The sequence below is a fragment of the Loxodonta africana genome, chromosome X (genome assembly GCF_030014295.1).
Source record: "Loxodonta africana isolate mLoxAfr1 chromosome X, mLoxAfr1.hap2, whole genome shotgun sequence".
NCBI lineage: Eukaryota > Metazoa > Chordata > Mammalia > Proboscidea > Elephantidae > Loxodonta > Loxodonta africana.
Window position 1 is genome coordinate 51,320,280 of NC_087369.1, and position 23,008 is coordinate 51,343,287.

The 23,008-nt window shown below is 39.4% G+C and overlaps 1 protein-coding gene across 1 annotated transcript in view; it reads right to left on the reverse strand.

Annotated features, from left to right (window-relative positions):
• The window catches only part of LOC100661185 (EF-hand domain-containing family member C2), a 56,365-nt gene extending 33,621 nt beyond the window's left edge, over nucleotides 1–22,744 (reverse strand). The window contains 5 exon segments of the mRNA XM_064278426.1: nucleotides 15,331–15,469; nucleotides 15,870–15,983; nucleotides 18,375–18,626; nucleotides 21,483–21,706; nucleotides 22,633–22,744. Of these exon segments, the coding sequence (XP_064134496.1) occupies nucleotides 15,331–15,469; nucleotides 15,870–15,983; nucleotides 18,375–18,626; nucleotides 21,483–21,706; nucleotides 22,633–22,744 (841 nt within the window).
• Nucleotides 22,745–23,008: the final 264 nt, after the last annotated feature.

Genomic DNA, 23,008 nt, shown 5'->3' on the forward strand with positions numbered 1-23,008 from the left:
AAACCACTGGCCAAACTCACAAAAGAAAAACACGAAAGGAAGCGAACAACCCGAATAAGACACGATGGGTGATATCAAAACAGGCCCAACTGAAATTAAAAGAATCATAACAGAATACTATGAAAAATTGTACTCTAACAAATTTGAAAACCTAGAAGAAATGCACAAATTTCTAGAAACACACTAACTACCTAAACTAACACGAAAAGAGGTAGAACAACTAAATAAACCTATAACAAAAGAAGACATTGAAAAGGTAATTTTAAAAAAACTCCCAATGAAAAAAAAGCCCTGGCCCTGATGGCTTCACTGGAGAATTCTACCAATCTTTCCGAGAAAAGCTAACCCCACTACTATTAAAGGTATTTCAGAGCACAGAAAAGGATGGAACACTCTCAAACTCATTCTGTGAAGCCAGCATTACCCTAATACCAAAACCAGGTAAAGAAACAAAAAAAAAAAAAAAAAAATTACAGACCAATATCCCTCATGAAATTAGACGCAAAAATCCTTAACAAAATTCTAGTCAACAGAATTCAACAACATATCAAAAAAATAATTCAACCTGACCAAGTGGGATTCATACCAGGTATGCAAGGATGGTTCAAAATTTAGAAAAACAGTGTATCCATCACATAAATAAAACAAAAGACAAGAACCACATGATCTTATCAACTGATGCAGAAAAGGCATTGGACAAAGTTCAATACCCATTCACGATAAAAAAAAAAAAACTCTCAGCAAAATAGGAATAGAAGGGAAATTCCTGAACACAATAAAGGGCATTTACACAAAGCCAACAGCCAACATCATCCTAAATGGAAAGAGTCTGTAAAGCATTCCCTTTCAGAACAGGAACCATAACGGATGCCCTTTATCACCACTCTTATTCAACATTGTGCTGGAGGTCCTGACCAGAGCAATTAGGCTACAAAAAGAAATAAAGGGCATCCAGATTGGTAAGGAAGAAGTATCCCTATTTGCAGATGATATGAACTTATGCACAGAAAACGCTAAAGAATCCACAAGAAAACTACTGAAACTAATAGTTTATCAGAGTATTAAGATACAAGATAAACATACATAAATCGGTTGGATTCCTCTAGACAACACAGAGAACATCCAAGAGGAAATCACCAAATCAATACCATTTACAATACCCCCCAAGAAGATAACATACTTAGGAATAAATCTAATCAGAGATGTAAAAGACCTATACAAAGAAAACTACAAGCCACTACTGCAAGAAACCAAAAGAGACCTACATAAGTGGAAGAATATACCTTGCTCATGGATAGGAAGACTCAACATTATGAAAATGTCTATTCTACCCAAAGTAATCTATAGATACAATGTAATTCCAATCCAAATTCTAATAGCATTTTTTAATGAGATGGAGAAACAAACCACCAACTTCATATGGAAAGGGAAGAGGCCCCGGATAAGTAAAGCATTACTGAAAAAGAACAAAGTGGGAGGCCTCACACTACCTGATTTTAGAACCTATTAGACCATGGTAGTCAAAACAGCCTGGTACTGGTACAATAACAGATACATAGACCAATGGAACAGAATTGAGAATCCAGATATAAATTCATCCACTTATGAGCACCTGATATTTGACAAAGGTTCAAAGTCCATTCACTCGGGGAAATGACAGTCTCTTTAACAAATGGTTCTGGTATAACTGGATATCCATCTGCAAAAAAATGAAACAAGACCCATGCCTCACACCATGCACAAAAACTAATTCAAAATGGATCAAAGGCCTAAATATAAAATCTAAAATGATAAAGATCCTGGAAGAAAAAATAGGGACAACACTAGGAGCATGAATACATGGCATAAACAGTATACAAAACATTAGTAACAGTGCATAACAACCAGAAGAGAAACTAGGTAACTGGGAGCTCCTAAAAATCAAACACTTATGCTTATTCGAAGACTTCACTGACAGAGAAAAAAGACAACCTATAGAATGGAAAAATATTTGGGGGCTGTGACAAACCCAACCCAATCAGCGTCTAATCTCTAAAATCTACAAGATACTGAAAAACCTCAAGAACAAAAAGACAAATAATCCAATTAAAAAATGGGCAAAGGATATGAACAGGCACTTCACCAAAGAAGACATTCAGGCAGCTAATAGATACACGATCATTAGCCATTAGAGAAATGCAAATCAAAACTACAATGAGATTCCATCTCACTCCAACAAGGCTGGCATTAATCCAAAAAGCACGAAATAATAAATGCTGAAGAAGTTGTGGAGAGACTGGAACACTTACACACTGCTAGTGGGAATGTAAAATGGTACAACCACATTGGAAATCGATTTGGCGCTTCCTTAAAAAGCTAGAAACAGAACTGCCATATGATTCAGCAATCCCACTCCTTGGAATATATTCTAGAGAAATAAGAGCCCTCATATGAATAAATATATGCAGCACTGTTTTCAATAGTAAAACAATGGAAACAACCAAGGTGCCCACAACAGATGAATGGATAAACAAATTATGGTATATTCACACAGTGGAATACTATGCAAAAATAAAGAACAACGATGAATCCATGAAACATCTCATAACATGGATAAATCTGGAAGGCATTATGCTCAGTGAAATTAGGTGCAAAAGGACAAATATTGTATGAAACCACTATTATAAGAATGCAAGAAAAGGTTTAAACACAGAAGAAAACATTCTTTGATGGTTATGAGATTGGGGAGGGAGGGAGGGAAGGAGGGAGAGAGGTATTCAATAATTAGATAGTAGACAAGAATTATTTTAGGTGAAGGGAAGCACAACACACAATACAGGGAAAGTTAGCACAACTGGACTAAACCAAAAGCTAAGAAGTTTACTGAATACAACGAAACACTTCCAGGGACAGAGTAGCAGGAGCAGGGGTCTGGGGACCATGGTTTTAGGGGACATCTAGGTCAACTGGCATAACAAAGTGTATTAATAAAACATTCTGCATCACACTTTGGTGGGTGGTGTCTGGGGTCTTAAAAGCTAGCAAGTAGCCTGGAACAAAGGAGAATGAAGAATACCAAAGCACAAGGAAAATATGAGTCCAAGAGAAGAAAGGGCCACATAAACCAGAGGCTCCATCGGCCTGTGACCAGAAGAACTAGATGGTACCCAGCTACCACCAATGACTGCCCTGAGAGGGAACACAACAGAGAATTTCTGATGGAGCAGGAGAAAACTGGGATGAAGAACTCAAATTCTAGTAAAAAGACAAGACTTAATGGTCTGACTGAGACTGGAGGGACCCCTGAGGACATGGCCCCAGGCTCTCTGTTAGTCCAGAACTGAAACTATTCCCGAAGCCAATTCTTCAGACAAAGATTAGACTGGACTATGAGACATAAGGGAAACCCTGGTGGCGTAGTGGTTAAGTGCTATGGCTGCTAACCAAGAGGTCAGCAGTTCGAATCTGCCAGGCACTACTTGGAAACTCTATCAGGCAGTTCTACTCTGTCCTATAGGGTTGCTATGAGTCAGAATCGACTCGATGGCAGTGGGTTTGGTTTTTTGTTTTGTTTTGTTTTGTTTTTGGTATAAGACATAAAATGATACTGGTGAGAAGTGTGCTTGTTAGCTCAAGTAGACACATGAGGCTATGTGGCCAGCTCCTGTCTGGAGGTGAGATGAGAAGGCAGAGGGAGACAGCAGCTGGTTGAATGGACACAGGAAATACACGGTGGAGAGGAGGAGTGCGCTGTTACATTCTAGGGAGAGCAGCTAGGGTCACATAACAATGTGTGTATACGTTTTTGTATGAGACACTGACTTCAATTGTAAACTTTCACTTAAAACACAATGAAAAAAATGTTCAAATATATTAATAGTTATTTGAGAGCAATGTTGTTGTTGTTAGGTGCAGTCGAGTCAGTTCCAACTCACAGTGACCCTACGTACAACAGAATAAAACATGACTTGGTCCTGCACCATCCCCACAATCATTGCTATGCTTGAGCCCATTGTTGCAGCCACTGTGTCAATGCACCTCATTGAGGGTCTTCATCTTTTTCACTGACCCTCTACTTTACCAAGCATGGTGCCCTTCTCCAGAGATTGATCCCTCCTAATAACATGTCCAAAGTACCCAAGATGAAGTCTCGCCATCCTTCTTTCTAAAAAGCATCATGGCTGTACTTCCTCCAAGACAGATTTGTTCATTTTTCTCACAGTTCATGGTATATGCAATATTCTTCGCCAACACCATAATTCAAAGGCATCACTTCTTTGCTCTTCCTTATTCATTTTCCAGCTTTCACATGTATATGAGGCAATTGAAAATATCATTACTTGAGTCAGGCGCACCTTAGTCCTCAAGGGGACATCTTTGCTTTTTTTTTTTTTTAATTTTTATTGAGGTTCAAGAGAACGTTTACAAATCAAGTCAGACTGTCACATATAAGTTTATATACACCTTACTCCGTACTCCCACTTGCTCTCCCCCTAATGAGTCAGCCCTTCCAGTCTCTCCTTTCGTGACAATTATGCCAGCTTCCAACTCTCTCTATCCTCCCATCCCCCCTCCGGACAGGAGATGCCAACACAGTCTCAAGTGTCCACCTGATATAATTAGCTCACACTTCATCAGCATCTCTCCCCCCCACCACTGTCCAGTCCCTTTCATGTCTGATGAGTCGTCTTCGGGAATGGTTCCTGTCCTGGGCCAACAGAAGGTTTGGGGACCGTGACCGCCGGGATTCCTCTAGTCTCAGTCAGACCACTAAGTATGGTCTTTTTATGAGAATTTGGGGTCTGCATCCCACTGATCTCCTGCTCCCTCAGGGGTTCTCTGTTGTGCTCCCTGCGAGGGCAGTCATCGATTGTGGCCGGGCACCAACTAGTTCTTCTGGTCTCAGGATGATGTAGGTCTCTGGTTCATGTGGCCCTTTCTGTCTCTTGGGCTCTTAGTTATCGTGTGACCTTGGTGTTCTTCATTTTCCTTTGCTCCAGGTGGGTTGAGACCAATTGATGCATCTTAGATGGCCGCCTGTTAGCATTTAAGACCCCAGACGCCACATTTCACAGTGGGATGCAGAATGTTTTCATAATAGAATTATTTTGCCAATTGACTTAGAAGTCCCCTTAAACCATGGTCCCCAAACCTCCGCCCTTGCTCCGCTGACCTTTGAAGCATTCAGTTTATCCCGGAAACTTCTTTGCTTTTAGTCCAGTCCAGTTGAGCTGACCTTCTATGTATTGAGTATTGTCCTTCCCTTCACCTAAAGCAGTTCTTATCTACTCATTAATCAGTAAAAAACCCTCTCCCACCCTCCCTCCCTCTCCCATCTCGTAACCACAAAAGTATGTGTTCTTCTCAGTTTATACTATTTCTCAAGATCTTATAATAGTGGTCTTATATAATATTTGTCCTTTTGTCTCTGACTAATTTCGCTCAGCATAATGCCTTCCAGGTTCCTCCATGTTATGAAATGTTTCACAGATTCGTCACTGTTCTTTATCGATGCGTAGTATTCCATTGTGTGAATATACCACAATTTATTCAACCATTCATCCATTGATGGACACCTTGGTTGCTTCCAGCTTTTTGCTATTGTAAACAGAGCTGCAATAAACATGGGTGTGCATATATCTGTTTGTGTAAAGGCTCTTATTTCTCTAGGGTATATTCCGAGGAGTGGGATTTCTGGGTTGTATACTAGTTCTATTTCTGTTTAAGATAACGCCAGATAGATTTCCAAAGTGGTTGTACCATTTTACATTCCCACCAGCAGTGTATGAGAGTTCCAATCTCTCCGCAGCCTCTCCAACATTTATTATTTTGTGTTTTTTGGATTAATGCCAGCCTTGTTGGTGTGAGATGGAATCTCATCGTAGTTTTAATTTGCATTTCTCTCATGGCTAATGATCGAGAGCATTTTCTCATGTATCTGTTAGCTGCCTGAATATCTTCTTTAGTGAAGTGTGTGTTCATATCCTTTGCCCACTTCTTGATTGGGTTGTTTGTCTTTTTGTGGTTGTGTTTTGACAGAATCATACAGATTTTAGAGATCAGGCACTGGTCGGAGATGTCATAGCTGAAAATTCTTTCCCAGTCTGTAGGTGGTCTTTTTACTCTTTTGGTGAAGTCTTTAGATGAGCATAGGTGTTTGATTTTTAGGAGCTCCCTGTTATCTGGTTTCTCTTCGTCATTTTTGGTAATGTTTTGTATTCTGTTTATGCCTTGTATTAGGGCTCCTAGGGTTGTCCCTATTTTTTCTTCCATGATCTTTATCGTTTTAGTCTTTATGTTTAGGTCTTTGATCCACTTGGAGTTAGTTTTTGTGCATGGTGTGAAGTATGGGTCCTGTTTCATTTTTTTGCATATGGATATCCAGTTATGCCAGCACCATTTGTTAAAAAGACTATCTTTTCCCCAATTAACTGGCACTGGGCCTTTGTCAAATATCAGCTGGTCATATGTGGATGGATTTATATCTGGGTTCTCAATTCTGTTCCATTGGTCTATGTGCCTGTTGTTGTACCAATACCAGGCTGTTTTGACTACTGTGGCTGTATAATAGCTTCTGAAATCAGGTAGAGTGAGGCCTCCCACTTTCTTCTTCTTTTTCAGTAATGCTTTACTTATCCGAGGCTTCTTTCCCTTCCATATGAAGTTCGTGATTTGTTTCTCTATCACCTTAAAAAATGTCATTGGAATTTGGATCGGAAGTGCATTGTATGTATAGATGGCTTTTGGTAGAATAGACGTTTTTACTATGTTAAGTCTTCCTATCCATGAGCAAGGTATGTTTTTCCACTTATGTAGGTCCCTTTTAGTTTCTTGCACTAGTACTTTGTAGTTTTGTTTGTATAGGTGTTTTACATGTTTGGTAAGATTTTCTCCTAAGTATTTTATCTTCTTGGGGGCTACTGTGAATGGTATTGATTTGGTGATTTCCTCTTCGATGTTCTTTTTGTTGATGTAGAGGAATCCAAGTGATTTTTGTATGTTTATCTTGTAACCTGAAATGCTGCCAAACTCTTCTATTAGTTTCAGTAGTTTTCTTGAGGATTCCTTAGGGTTTTCTGTGTATAAGATCATGTCATCTGCAAATAGTGATAATTTTACTTCCTCCTTGCCAATCTGGATGCCCTTTATTTCTTTGTCTAGCCTAATTGCCCTGGCTAGGACTTCTAGCACAATGTTGAATAAGAGCGGTGATAAAGGGCATCCTTGTCTGGTTCCCATTCTCAAGGGAAATGCTTTCAGGTTCTCTCCATTTAGAGTGATGTTGGCTGTTGGCTTTGCATAGATGCCCTTCATTATGTGGAGGAATTTTCCTTCAATTCCTATTTTGGTAAGAGTTTTTATCATGAATCGGTGTTGGACTTTATCAAATGCCTTTTCTGCATCAATTGATAAGATCATGTGGTTTTTGTCTTTTGTTTTATTTATGTGATGGATTACATTAATGGTTTTTCTAATATTAAAGCAGCCTTGCATACCTGGTATAAATCCCACTTAGTCGTGGTGGATTATTTTTTTGATATGTTGTTGAATTCTATTGGCTAGAATTTTGTTGAGGATTTTTGCATCTATGTTCATGAGGGATATAGGTCTGTAATTTTCTTTTTTTGTGATGTCTTTACCTGGTTTTGGTATCAGGGAGATGGTGGCTTCATAGAATGAGTTGGGTAGTATTCTGTCATTTTCTATGCTATGAAATACCTTTAGTAGTAGTGGTGTTATCTCTTCTCTGAAAGTTTAGTAGGACTCTGCAGTATAGCCATCCGGGCCAGGGCTTTTTTTTGTTGGGAGTTTTTTGATTACCGTTTCAATCTCTTTTTTTGTTATGGGTCCATTTAGTTGTTCTACTTCTGATTGTGTTAGTTTAGGTAGGTAGTGTTTTTCTAGGAATTCATCCATTTCTTCTAGGTTTGCAAATTTGTTAGAGTACAATTTTTCATAATAATCTGATATGATTCTTTTAATTTCAGTTGGGTCTATTGTGATGTGGCCCTTCTCGTTTCTTATTCGGGTTATTTGTTTCCTTTCCTGTATTTCTTTAGTCAGTCTGGCCAATGGTTTATCAATTTTGTTAATTTTTTCAAAGAACCAGCTTTTGGCTTTGTTAATTCTTTCAATTGTTTTTTCTGTTCTCTAATTCATTTAGTTCAGCTCTAATTTTTATTATTCGTTTTCTTCGGGTGCCTGATGGATTCTTTTGTTGCTCACTTTCTATTTGTTCAAGTTGTAGGGACAGTTCTCTGATTTTGGCTCTTTCTTCTTTTTGTATGTGTGCATTTATCGATATAAATTGGCCTCTGAGCACTGCTTTTGCTGTGTCCCAGAGGTTTTGATAGGAACTATTTTCATTCTCGTTGCATTCTATGAATTTCCTTATTCCCTCCTTGATGTCTTCTATAACCCAGTCTTTTTTCAGGAGGGTATTGTTCATTTTCCAAGTATTTGATTTCTTTTCCCTAGTTTTTCTGTTATTGATTTCTACTTTTATTGCCTTGTGGTCTGAGAAGACGCTTTGTAATATTTCGATGTTTTGGACTCTGCAAAGGTTTGTTTTATGACCTAATATGTGGTCTATTCTAGAGAATGTTCCATGTGCAGTAGAAAAAAAAGTATACTTTGCAGCAGTTGGGTGGAGAGTTCTGTATAAGTCAATGAGGTCAAGTTGGTTGACTGTTGTAAGTAGGTCTTCCGTGTCTCTATTGAGGTTCTTACTGGATGTCCTGTCCTTCTCCGAAAGTGGTGTGTTGAAGTCTCCTACTATAATTGTGGAGGTGTCTATCTCAGTTTTCAGTTCTGTTAAAATTTGATTTATGTATCTTGCAGCCCTGTCATTGGGTGCATAAATATTTAATATGGTTATATCTTCCTGATCAATTGTCCCTTTTATCATTATGTAGTGTCCTTCTTTATCCTTTTTGGTGGATTTAAGTTTAAAGTCTATTTTGTCAGAAATTAATATTGCTACTACTGCTCTTTTTTGCTTATTGTTTGCTTGATATATTTTTTTCCATTCTTTGAGTTTTAGTTTGTTTGTGTCTCTAAGTCTAAGGTGTGTCTCTTGTAGGCAGCATATAGACGGATCGTGTTTCTTTATCCATTCGGAGACTCTCTGTCTCTTTATTGGTGCATTTAGTCCATTTACATTGAGCGTAATTATAGATAAGTGTTTAGTGTTGTCATTTTGATGCCTTTTTATGTGTGTTGTTGACAATTTCATTTTTCCACTTTTTTGTGCTGAGACGTTTTTCTTTGTAAATTGTGAGATGCCCATTTTCATAGTATTTGACTTTATGTTTGCTGAGTCGTCATGTTTTTCTTGGCTTTTATTTTGAGTTATGGAGTTGTTTTACCTCTTTGTGGTTACTTTAATATTTACCCCTATTTTTCTAAGTAAAAACCTAACTTTTTTATTTTCCTATATCGCCTTGTATCCCTCTCCATATGGCAGTTCTGTGCCACCTGTATTTAGTCCCTCTTTTTGATTATTGTGATCTTTTACATATTGACTTCAATGATTCCCTGTTTTGAGCATTTTTTTTTAATTAATCTTAATTTGTTTTTGTGATTTCCCTATTTGAGTTGATATCAGGATGTTCTGTTCTGTGACCTTCTGTTGTGCTGGTATCTGATATTATTGGTTTTCTGACCAAACAATTTCCTTTAGTATTTCTTGTAGCTTTGGTTTGGTTTTTGCAAATTCTCTAAGCTTGTGTTTATCTGTAAATATCTTAATTTCTCCTTCATATTTCAGAGAGAGTTTTGCTGGATATATGATCCTTGGTTGGCAGTTTTTCTCCTTCAGTGCTCTGTATATGTCATCCCATTGCCTTCTTGCCTGCATGGTTTCTGCTGAGTAGTCTGAACTTTTTCTTATTGATTCTCCCTTGAAGGAGACCTTTCTTTTATCCCTGGCTGCTTTTAAAATTTTCTCTTTATCTTTGGTTTTGGCAAGTTTGATGATAATATGTCTTGGTGTTTTTCTTTTTGGATCAATCTTAAATAGGGTTCGATGAGCATCTTGGATAGATATCCTTTTGTCTTTCATGATGTCAGGGAAGTTTTCTGTCAGCAGATCTTCAACTATTCTCTCTGTGTTTTCTGTCCTCCCTCCCTGTTCTTGGACTCCAGTCACACCAAGTTATCCTTCTTGATAGAGTCCCACGTGATTCTTAGGGTTTCTTCATTTTTTTTAATTCTTTTATCTGATTTTTTTTCAGCTATGTTGGTGTCAATTCCCTGGTCCTCCGGATTTCCCACTCTGCATTCTAATTGCTCGAGTCTGCTCCTCTGACTTCCTATTGCGTTGCCTAATTCTGTAATTTTATTGTTAATCTTTTAGATTTCTGCATGCTGTCTCGCTATGGATTCTTGCAACTTATTAATTTTTCCACTATGTTCTTGAATAATCTTTTTGAGTTCTTCAACAGTTTTATCAGTGTGTTCCTTGGCTTTTTCTGCAGTTTGCCTTATTTCATTTCTGAGGTCATCCCTGATGTCTTAAAGCATTCTGTAAATTAGTTTTGTATATTCTGTATCTGATAATTCCAGGATTGTATCTTCATTTGGGAAAGATTTTGATTCTTTTGTTTGGGGGGTTGTAGAAGCTGTCATGGTCTGCTTCTTTATGTGGTTTGATATCGACTGCTGTCTCCCAGCCATCACTAAGATATAAAAAAGATATAGTAGAGATATATTCTATAATTTTTCACTGAGTCTTATCTTGTTTTGTTTTCTTTCAATATACGTGGATGGGCTACTAGATTGTGCTGTCTTGTTTGCTGTAGCCCTTGACTTACTTATGACCTATTACCAGCTGGTTTGGGCTGCTGCCAGATATATATGCCTGAATCTCTTCACTATTCTTGAGTAGAATCTGATTTTGGGTCATCAAGTGTGTGTTGCACCCTAACACCTATCCACCTCGAGAAGTAGTGGTGATAGTTGTGTGCACCAGATTCTATTAGCAGCTGGGGTTCACACTCCGGGGGGGCAGGATGCTGACAGGCTTCCCCCAAGTGTCAGTGAGGTAGGTGTGTCTCTATTCCTATAGCACCTTGTGGCGTCTTAAATGCTAACAAGCGGCCATCTAAGATGCATCAATTGGTCTCAACCCACCTGGAGCAAAGGAAAATGAAGAACACCAAGGTCACACGATAACTAAGAGCCCAAGAGACAGAAATGGCCCCACAAACCAGAGACCTACATCATCCCGAGACCAGAAGAACTAGATGGTGCCCGGCCACAATCGATGACTGCCCTGACAGGGAGCACAACAGAGAACCCCTGAGGGAGCAGGAGATCAGTGGGATGCAGACCCCAAATTCTCATAAAAAGACCATACTTAGTGGTCTGACTGAGACTAGAGGAATCCCGGCAGTCATGGTCCCCAAACCTTCTGTTGGCCCAGGACAGGAACCATTCCCGAAGACAACTCATCAGACATGAAAGGGCCTGGACAGTGGGTAGGAGAGAGATGCTGATGAAGAGTGAGCTAATTATATCAGGTGGACACTTGAGACTATGTTGGCATCTCCTGTCTGGAGAGGGGATGGGAGGATAGAGAGAGTTGGAAGCTGGCATAATTGTCACGAAAGGAGAGACTGGAAGGGCTGACTCATTAGGGGGAGAGCAAGTGGGAGTACGGAGTAAGGTGTATATAAACTTATATGTGACAGTCTGACTTGATTTGTAAACGTTCACTTGAAGCTCAATAAAAGTTAGTAATAAAAAAAAGGTCTTTTGCGGCAGATGTGCCTAATGCAATTGCTTGACTGCTTGATTGCTGCTTCCATGGGCGTTGATTGTGGATCCAAGTAAATTGACATCCTTTACTTCAATATTTTCTGTTCATCATGATGTTGCTTATTCGTCCAGTTATGAGGATTTTTGTTTTCTTTATGTTGAGGTGTAATCCATACTGAAGGCTGTGGTCTTTGCTCCTCTTCAGTAAGTGATTCAAGTCCTCTTCACTTTCAGCCCACAAGTTTGTGGCATGTGCATATCGCAGGTTATTAGTGAGTCTTCCTCCAATCCTGATGCTACGTTCCTCTTCATATAGTCCAGCTTCTCAGACTATTTGCTCAGCATACAGACTAAATATGGCAAGAAGGATACAACCCTATCTTACACCTTTCCTATTTTTTAAACCATGTAGCATCAGTTTGTCGTGCTGTACTGGCTTGCATGTTGCTGAGATGCTGGAGGATACGTCACCAGTATTTCAAATACCAGCCAGGTCAGCCACGGTGGACGGGATTCAGTGGAACTTGCAGACTAAGATATACAAGGAAGAAGGGCCTGGCAGTCTACTTCTGAAAAAACTGGCCAATGAAAACCTTATGAATAGCAGTGGAATACTGTCTGTTACAGTGCCAGAAGATGAGCCCCTCATGTTGGAAGAAGGCACTCAAAATATGACCTGGGAAGAGCCGCCTCCTCAAAATAGAGTCGACCTTAATGACGTGGATGGAGTCAAGCTTTCAGGACCTTCATTTGCTGATGTGGTACGACTCAGAATAAGAAGGAAAAACTGAAAACATACATTAATAATCGGAGCGTGAAATGTACAAACCATGAAACTAGGAAAATTGGAAGTCGTCAAAAACGAAATGGAGCACATAAAGATTGATAACCTAGACATTAGTGAACTGAAATGGACTGGTATTGGTCATTTTGAATTGGACAATCTATTCTTGAGATGGTCTCTAAGTTCAGGTGGGATATACCCAAGGTTGTTCTTTGGCTCTCGTTGGACTGGTTTTAATTTTCTTAAGCTTCAACTTGAACTTGAATACGAGCAATTGATGATCTATTCCCCAGTCAGCACCTGGCCGTGTTCTGACTGATAATCTTGAGCTTCTCCATTGTCTTTCCACGGATGTACTCGATTTAATTCCTGTGTATTCCAGCCGGCGTGGTCCACGTGTATAGTCACTATATGTGTTGTTGAAAAAAAGGTATTCCCAATGAATAGGTTGTTGGTCTTACAAAATTCTATCATGTAATCTCCAGTGTCATTTCTGTCACCAATGTGATATTTTCTATCTACTGATCCTCCTTCGTTTTCAATTTAAACATTTCAATCATCAGTAATTATCAATGTATCTTGATTGCATGTTTGATCAATTTCAAACTACAGAATTTGGTAAAAATTAATTTCTTCATTTTTGGTATTAGTAGTTGGTGTATAAATTTGAATAATAGTGGTATTAACTGGTCTTCCTTGTAGGCATATGGATATTCTCCTATCCATGACAGTGTTGGACTTCAGGACAGATCCTGAATTTTTTTTTTTTTTGACAAAGAATGTGACGCCATTCCTCTTCAATTTGTCATTCCTGGCATAGTAGGCCATATGATTGTCTGATTCAAAATGGCTAATACCAGTCCATTTCTGCTCACCAATGCCTAGGATACTGACTGATCTCTACAGGTTCCATTTCATTTTTGACCACTTCCAATTTTCCTAGTTTCATATTTCATACATTCCAATTATTAATGAATGTTCGTAGCTGTTTATTCTCATTTTGAGTCATGCCATTAGTAAGTGAAAGTCCCAAAAGCCTTACTCCATCCATGTTATTAAGGTCAACTCTACTTTGAGGAGGCAGATCCTCCCCAGTCTTACTTTGAGTGACTTCTAACCTGAGGGGCTCATCTTCCAGCACTATATCAGTGTTCTGTTGAATATGAATATAAGGTTTTAACTGGCCAATTTTTCAGATGTACACCTCCAGGGCCTTCTCCCTTGTCTCTCTTAGTTTGGAAGCTCAGCTAAAACCTGTCCATCATGTGTGGCCCTGCTAGAATTTGAAATACCAGTGGCCTACCTTCCAACCTCACAGTAACATGCAAGCCACCACAGTACAACAAATTAACAGGCTTAGTTTTTCATCTGCTCTAATAATTAATAGAAATTGTATATTTTTCTGAGTATAAGAACAAAAAATTCCAATATACTAATAAAAGCAAATGTTTGAAAAAATGTTCAAAACTCTTAATACTTATTTGAGAACAATGTTACCAAAACCAAACCTGTTGCCATACAGTCAATTCTGACTCACAGTGACCCCATGTGACAGAGTAGAACTGCTTCATAGTGTTTCCAAGGCTGTAATCTTTACAGAAGCTGACTGCCACATCTTTCTCCCATGAAGTGGCTAGCGGGTTCAAATGATCAACCTTTACGTTAGCAGCCAAGAGCTTAACCGCTGAGCCACCAGGGCTCCTTGAGAACAATGTTACATCTGCTTAAATAGTGATATTTAACGTTGGCAGTCTCTATAATGTTGATGGGAGCATAAAATGGCATATGACTACTGAAAAGTAATTTATCAGCTTATACCAGGAAGCTTAAATTGTTAATATCTTTTGACACAGTAATTCTATTTCTGGGTTTCTATCTTAAGAACATAATCATAAATGCAGAGAAAATGCTAAATCTCAACTCTCCTCTCCATGCTTTTCTCCTCCTATTCCCACCCCATTCATTCCCTAGCAGCAGTAATGACTGTTCCCCCAAATGCCCACATACATTCTTCCCCAAGGCCTGTGCTCATGCTGTTCCTTGTGCTGGAGCTGCCAATTCCAACTTCCCATGTTTGCCAAGCCTCAAATGCCCCTTCACCCTACTTCTATGACCTCCTAACACCATGTAAAATGATGTAGGTCTGTGCTCTCCTTCCAGTCTAGAAACCCCTTATACAACATTTTATATCTCCTAGAGTCTACTGCAACCACCTGTGTATAAAAGTGTATAGCAGGTGTTTAATAAATCACTGCTGTTGGTTCTCATTCTGAGCTGAGCTAACCCAACCTGAAAGGAATTGATATCTAAAAAGAGAAAAGCTGGACACCTGGTTGAGCAGGGCAAACTGGCCCACAGATTTCTTATAGAGCTCAAATAAGTATATCCATTGTGATAAGCCAGAGTTAAATGAAAAGAGCAGTATTTAGCTTTCCATCTCAATTGCCCAGTCAAATTATTTACCTACCTCGTATTGTAGTGAGGCAGACGATTATAAGGGAAAATGCAAGCCTCTGGCATCAAGGAGACTTAAGTTTAAGTCTTAGCTCACCTTTTTCTAGCTGCATGACCTTGGACAAGTGAGGCCCTTCTAAGCCTCAGTTTCCTCATCTTTAAAATGGAGAAATGAGCCTACCCTTATTGGAACTGCTGTTAGGGATAAATAAGATAACAAATGCCTGACAGATAGCAAACGCTCAATAAACAATAGAGCTTAGCATTTTAAACTCAAAGGAAAAATCTTAACTAGGGAACAAAGATTCTAAGTTTTTAAATGTTATTTTCTAGTTGACATTCGTAACACTTACCAACTCCGTATTTATTCTTATAATAACACTTCGTAAATTCATCACAGTCGCAAAGGAGCACTTTTCTTCCCCACGCATTGATGGTGGTTCCTAGGACCAGGTCACTATCTTTGTAAAACTCCTGGTCTAATTTTCCTAACTAAAAAAAAAAAAAAAAAAAGGAACACAGCATTGGTACCACAGATCCTGCAAGGAACAGGGCACCCCTTCCCAAAGGAAAAATAAAATTAAAAAAAAACCCTCAATTATATCATTTATAACTAAATCTTTGAAATCCAATAAAAAAGCAGGCAATGTTGACATTTTAAAACTTTTTTGCAATGCAGTTTTTGCAAATAGCAATGCAATGAATATACTGATTTATGCATTTAAGTATATTTACTCAATGATAAATAGTGCAATGCATATATTTATGGTTTTTTTTTTTCATAGATTCTATTCACAATCAATCTCACAAGAAACGAATATGTACCTCACCCTACAGTTCAGGTTCCAAAGAATCACAATGGAAAACATCAATAAAATATGAGGTTCCTCACCTCGTATCTATCCATCAGGTAGCCATATACTCGGTTCACTGAGAAGCCCCCATACACATTGAGAACTGCCTGATCTGTTATCTGGCCCGGTTGATAGACTCCAGGTGGGCCATACTGGAAGACAAAATCAAAACATGTGATAGATAGCCTATAGCTACAAAGATGGCACTGTTGAAGGGCTCAAGTGGGAAATACGCGTTGCATGGCTTTTCTGTCAGCCGAAGGAAGACAGACATTCCACCCACCTCTCTCTATGCTTTCACACCCCCTATAGGCCGGCCTACACTCCACCCATCCTTCAAGAGCCTGATAAAGCTCCATCTTACCCCCTTGCCCTTCCCATCCTATTGGCCTGTCCCCAACCCAAACCTCAAATGCACTCCGCACAGGGCTAAACCATTTTTTGCAGTTCTTTAATTGCTTTATCAGAAGTCACCTTTTCTCTTCACTAAACTACAAAACTCCCTGAGGAATAACTTGGGTCTTGCCTTCTTTTCTTTATTCTGCTTAGACTCCTGCCTGACCCTGAGTTCAGCAAGTACTTGGTGGCCAAGAGAGGCTGTGTGGTGAGGAGGAAAGAGCAGTAGACTGGGGTCAGTCTCTCACAGAAACGGTGGCCTGGAGCAAATCCTTCATGCCTTGGAAGTGGTCTAAGCAGTTGTGTGAGCTGTGGGAAACATCTTAATTAATTTCTATAAATTGAAAGTGATCAGTTTACCACATTCAGATGAGCGATCTGAATCATCCCTGATATATGTGGCATAAATGTAAGTTTAAATGCATAAATTTTATAGTGAGTGCGGTGTAAGTCAGTCACAGAAGGTAGAAGAACAGTAAACTTGGACAAAAGCTCTCTCTTCACCATTAATAACTACATCATTTGGAGCCAAGTATTTATTCTTCCCAGAATGTCAGTCTCTTCATCTGTTTAACTGCAACAATAGTACTTTCTCGTTCCTTTCTCAAAAGATGTTGTGTGTCAAGGCAACACCCATTTCTATTGTGTCTCTCCTCCACAAGAATCTACGCTCTGTGAAGGAGGGCGTAATCCATTTTCTTCAACACTGTAACCCCAGAGCTGGCACAGTTAGCACTCACTATTTGTTGAATGAATGAGTAAAATGAGGCGATTTATGTGAAGGCACACTGCAAATGTCAGGTGTGTCGTTATTTTATATTTAGCCTCTTTTTCAAAGCCAATTTTAAAAAAGACTTCCGTGGCACCTCCTGGCCATCTGCTATGCATGTCCCAGAGCCCCTTCTGGGACAAATGCTGCCTCCCCCCGGCCCCCAAGCAACACAGCAGGACTTCTGGCGGTGGGCTCAGAGAATCTGGGAGAGCCTCCGGTGACAACCAAATGGCCAGTGGTTGTTTGCATCAGAAATGAGAGTGACAACCTTTTCAGTAGCACTAAGAATTATGTAAAAAAAAAATACGTTATCCACATGAGAACTAAAAGATAACATAGAATTGCGAAAAAACTTTTATATTTTTATGTGTCCTTAGAGGTGTTTATAGGTCCTTATATGGTGTTTTTTAAGTATACTACCTCATTCAACCCCTACAATTAGCTCAGGAGGAAGGCATTGTAAATGGCATTTTAGAGATGGGAAAATAGGCTCAGAGAGGTTAAGTTGTTTGCCCAAGGTCACACAGCTATTAAGTGGCAGACCCACAACTCTAACCCAGGTCTTCTGTCTCTGTGCCATTTCTGTGGCATCTAAATTACATTAGCTCTCATGTGGCCATAAATATTTGGAGAAATCAATCCAACAATTCTTTTTAATAAATAGTAAATAAATTGTAAAATCTGTCATTGCTATTAGCCAGTGGCTAGTTGGGGACTGGTTGCTACACTCAGAAGCCATTCCTGTGTGTGTGCATGCATGTGTGTGTATTTGTGCATGCGTTTGTAACACTGACCAACACATGGGATCTCCTCAGTAGGCTACAGGAGCCAAATGCCAGCACCCCAATCCAAAGTCATGAGCAATTCTTTTACTAGGGATGCATTTTCCTTGTTAAGACTGATATATATAAACTCAATGATGAGTAGGCACTTTCTCTTGCATTTGACTTTTTCCTTTACTCGCCTTAAGCCCAGAATGTTCCATCTCCAATTTGTCATATCTTCTGCATTACTTTCACGCATTTATATTAATAAAAAACAAACCAGCTGCCATCAAGTTGATTCTGGCTAATGGTTACCCCACGTGTGCAGCGTAGAACTGCATTCCATAGGGTTTTTAAGGCTGCGACCTTATGGAAACACATCTTCAGGCCTTTCCTTCCGAGGTGCCTCTGGGTGGGTTCAAACCACCAACCTTTCAGTTTGCAGTCAAGCACTTAACTCTTTGTACTACCCAGACACAAAATTAAAGTTTTCTAAACAATTGCACTCACACAACTGCCATCACATATTCATAACACATGACATATCACACAGGGATTTGAGTCTTTCAGCCCACAAGCAAACTCAGAAAGTGGCTGTGTCCACTGTTCACCTTGGGTAGCTTCCCCCTCCGGAGGAAGAATAACGTAGCATCCCGGCCTGAGTTTTTCAGCATCGATTCTCTGATTTCAATGGTATCATCAGTCAAAAAGTAACGCAGGACAAGTTCTCTACGGTCCCCAAACATCGAAACTGTGTCATCCCACAGGCAGAAGAAACGCAAAACCTGCCTGTCATGCTCAAGGAACTGTTTCAGGGTGTTGAAGGACTGATAAGGACGTAAGGGCTTCAAGCGGTCTAGCATCTGCAAATGGAGAAAAGGTAAATAATAGTTCTGGGTTTTGCATAACCACTTCTGGGATGCAAGCAATCAAATGACATAAAGATATCTTTTCTATAGACTATTCTGTTGTGTTTTTTAAAATTTCAACTATGACTTTTTTTTTCTGACACACACGTATATGTACATATAACCAGTTTTAACCATAAAAATACAGACAATGTTAGGAAGCTTTTTAAATGAAACATTATTTTAGTATACATCTGCAATATTTTTAAAAACTGACTTTTCTCAGTTGAAGACTTAAAATTCTCATTTAAGAACAAGCAAAGCTAATCTATGGTGATAGAAATTAGAATAGTAATGGCCTCTGGACAGAGGATTAACTGGAAAGGGGGCAAGGGAATTTTCTGGGGTGATGGAAATATTCTATATCTTGATTTTCATGTTGGTTACTCAGTTGTTTATATTTTCCAAGTCATTGATCACTTAAGATTTTTGCATTTGACTCTATGTTAATTTTATCTCAACTAAAAACATCATTTGTCTTCTATATATCCTTCTCACTCATTCCAAGGTTTTCGTGAAGGTAAAAGGGAAGAAATATATTCAAGGTTTTATTTTGCTCAAAAAGTTTGAGATATTGAGGATACAAAAGCCCAAGGGAAACCTGAGTAGAGCAAAATGGAGAACTTTCAGGTCAGTACAGAACTTTTGCCTGGACTTCATCCTCTGCCCCAGGAACCAGTAGCCCAGCTGTCTTCATGGCTCATCTCTTTCTTCTCTTTACATATTCACGGCCCAGTCTTAGAGCAAAACCGCTCCCATTCTACCTGACTTTAGCTAAGTAAGATTGTTATACAAGGAAGCGTTCACTGGAAAGGAAGATGTATACCCCCAATTTGCGTTATGCAATCTTATTGGGAAATTCTTGAAATTTCGTAACTGTCCAGCACAGTCTAGGTTCAGTCTTGCTCAAAGATGGGAGAGACCAAGTCTCCTCAGTCTTATCGTATGAAAAGGAAATTTTAGGGCCTCTATTTCCATCATTTGAAAAATGCTTCTTTGGCATTATAAGGCTCTATGAAATACATTATTGATTACATAACACCATTGGGACTCTTTTCGGTTTAAGTTAAATTGCTTAATTTTAACTTTATATTTCAAGGCAGTAAACACTGGAGAAGTAAATGCACAAAAGTCAATATAAAAGCCTCCTATTAAACTCCTAATTTTCCACAGATTTCTATATTTATTGAAGGGTTTTCTCCCTAAGGAAATAAATGCTAAAATGATTCTCCCCATCTGAAAGGAAATTATTTAAAACACTTCTTGGATGTTATTGGTACTTATTCTCAATTCCTGGGACAAAATAAAATTTTTTCTTTAGAAAACTATGAAATACTACAGTGCTCTATGCATTTCATATATGCATCATCATTCAAAATCACTATCATGTCATACCAACTGTTAATGAGTACAGCCATATGCAAAGGACAGTAATTCATATGGACTCATTTCACTTAGGTTCTCTCTGCTGGTTCTAAAGACTTTGTATTTACATAGGCTTTTTCATCCAGGGCATTTGGAGAAAATATAAACAAATCTAAACCAAAATCATCTTGCACACCAATACTCATAGGTATAATGCCACAGGGATTTCACTTCAGGTATTCCAGGATCAATAATATATGTTTCTAAGTAGGGCTGTATGCCTGCAACATTAAAGAATAATTCTGCCGGGGCTAGGAGGCAGTAAGAGACGAATGATCCTACATGCAGCTTTCAACAAGAGATCAAAGCAGAATCAAAGGAGAATTTTATTCTAAATTTTTTAAGTTCTCTTTTTGCAAGGAAATGAATTACAAAGCTTGAAAACAATAAGAATCAAACAAAACTAATCTATGGGCATAGAAATGTGAACAGTGGTTACCCCTAGGTGAGGAGAGGGATTCATTGGAGGAGGCGTGAGGGAACTTTCTGGGAGGACGCAAATGTTCTGTATCTTGACTTGGGTGTGGGTTACACGGATATATGCATTTTTCAAGACTCATCCAATTGTACGCTTAATTTCTGTGCCTTTTACTATATGTAATCATATTTCAATATAAAGGGAGACAAATGACAATAACGAAAATCAGGATAAAAATCAAGAGATTTGAGTTCAAGTCTGAGCAAGGAGACCGAATAACTGTGTGTTTCCAAATGACACTTTACCTTTCTGGTATTCAGATTCTTCTTCTGTAACATAAAATTTGGGCCAAGAGATTATTCAAAAATGTTCAAAAGACAACAATAATACTAATGATACTGATTCTCTCCTCTCTACATTAACTGGGGTCAGCCTTTGAAGACAAAGCATCCTTTTATAATGGGGACACATCAGGATCATGTCCTTCCTCGTTCCTCCAGACCACCTCTGCATCCAGTGCCACCATAAGAGAAGCAAGGAGTCTCAAGGAAGAAGGAAAAGGTTTACTCCAGGTTTGGTTCAATAAATCAGTCATAAGACAGAAAGATTTTCCAGAGTCAGGATCTATGCAACTAAAATGAGAAAAGACAAGCCAAGGCAAGTGTCAGCCCAATCTGACACTGTCCTTGACTGCAAAGCCCATCCTGGACTCCTAGAAATTGTCCCACTTCAGTGGCTCTGAAGACTCCTACTGCCTGGGAGACTCTCCATGGGGGGATGGGAGGGAGAGTGAGGGAGTCATGCCTGTTCTGAGCCTTTCCTCCAGCCCAAAGGAGAGCAGGACATAGAGTAACTATGGCCCCCAAAGCTCTTTCACACTTGCCTCAGGAGTACCAATACCCTTTAATGACCTTCCAAAGGGCTTTTCATCCTGAAGGCCAGAACTTACAAATATATAAGTTTCTTACCTCTTTCCGTGCTTTCATATAAGGATCTTCAGGGCACTTTCCCGGTAGGTTTAATTTGACTCCTATTTTCCTCAAAAAGTTTTTTGTGAATGCATCACAGTCATAAATCTTGAACGTCCAGCCATAAAAGACAATGTCTATGTTGATATTGAAATGATACACAGTATAAAACTGATCCTCATCAGGAGGTGGAAGACAAATCCGATGACGCCGGATAAAAGGCCCTATGGCATAAAACAGAATAAAATTGCTTCATCAGGTGGCTAACCAGTAAGAGGTTACAGCACATCTCCATAATGACCCTAAATGCTGGCTCATTCTTAGAGGCAGCACTAGTACAATCAAACCATAAGGCAGTCAGAGGGAGCATAGGCGTTGATATTTCTGAGGCCCTGCATGTTGTTAGAGTTACCTAAGTGATTCTAGGAAAGTATAGTGTTGGGGCGGGGAGGATAAGCAGAGTTACCCAGCGAGCTGGATGCTGCTATCAGGTCTTTCTCCAGAACGAGCACGCTTACTTTCAGCCACCAGCACTCAATGTGACCACAGTAAACAAGGCATTAAGGCCCCAAAGCAGGCTGCTCACAAAAATGTATATTTCTGGCTCAAAAGAGCTGATGGCTGCTTTGAAGCCTCATGGAATCTTCTTTCCTCTACCAATTTCTTCTTTCTGTTTCTCCCTCCATAGCCTCTGTCCACCTCTACTCACCACCATTGCCAAGTGAGGGCTATCAGAGGCTTTATATTTTTAGTCAGTAATCTGGGCCATAGGTCCTGGGTTTGATTCTATCTTATTCTTCCAATCCTATGATGCCTGTTCACTTCTCCTCTGAGAATTTGGACTTAGGATCCCCAGTTATAATGAAAATGGTGGTTAGCCATTTTGCTTAGATGAGGAAACACTGGTGGCATAGTGGTTAAGAGCTACGGCTGCTAACCAAGAGGTCAGCAGTTCGAATCCACCAGGCACTCCATGAGAACTGTATAGGGCAGTTCTACTCTGTCCTACAGGGTCGCTATGAGTCAGAATTGATTCAGCAATGGTGCTCAGATGAGTGTACTAACTATACCGCAACATATCAGCCAAGTTACACAAATGTTGCTGAAACCTATTGTCAAGAATTGTGTAGGGTCTGTGACTGTATCCTACCTACAAGCTTACAAGTTAGCCTGGACAGTTTTATGAATGCTGGTAGACGACATGAGATGCTTTGGTCATAGACAAGGGACAGTTTATTACTCGCAGCAACAACAGTAGCCATAATATCAGCATTTTCTGCACCAGTTCTCTGAGGCCCAGTTCCCACAGGGTGACGCAATAAGGGTCAGGTAACACCTGCACACACAGTGAATTATATTACAGGAGAGGAATCCTAAGCTTAGGGGACCCGAATCTTTTATAATGGGCAACAAGCATGCCTGCCCTTTGCCCTGGAGGGAGACATTATCTTCATTATATTGCACGGTAAGCACATCTGCCCTCTATTCTGGAGAAAGACACTGTTTCCATCTTCCAAGGCTATAAG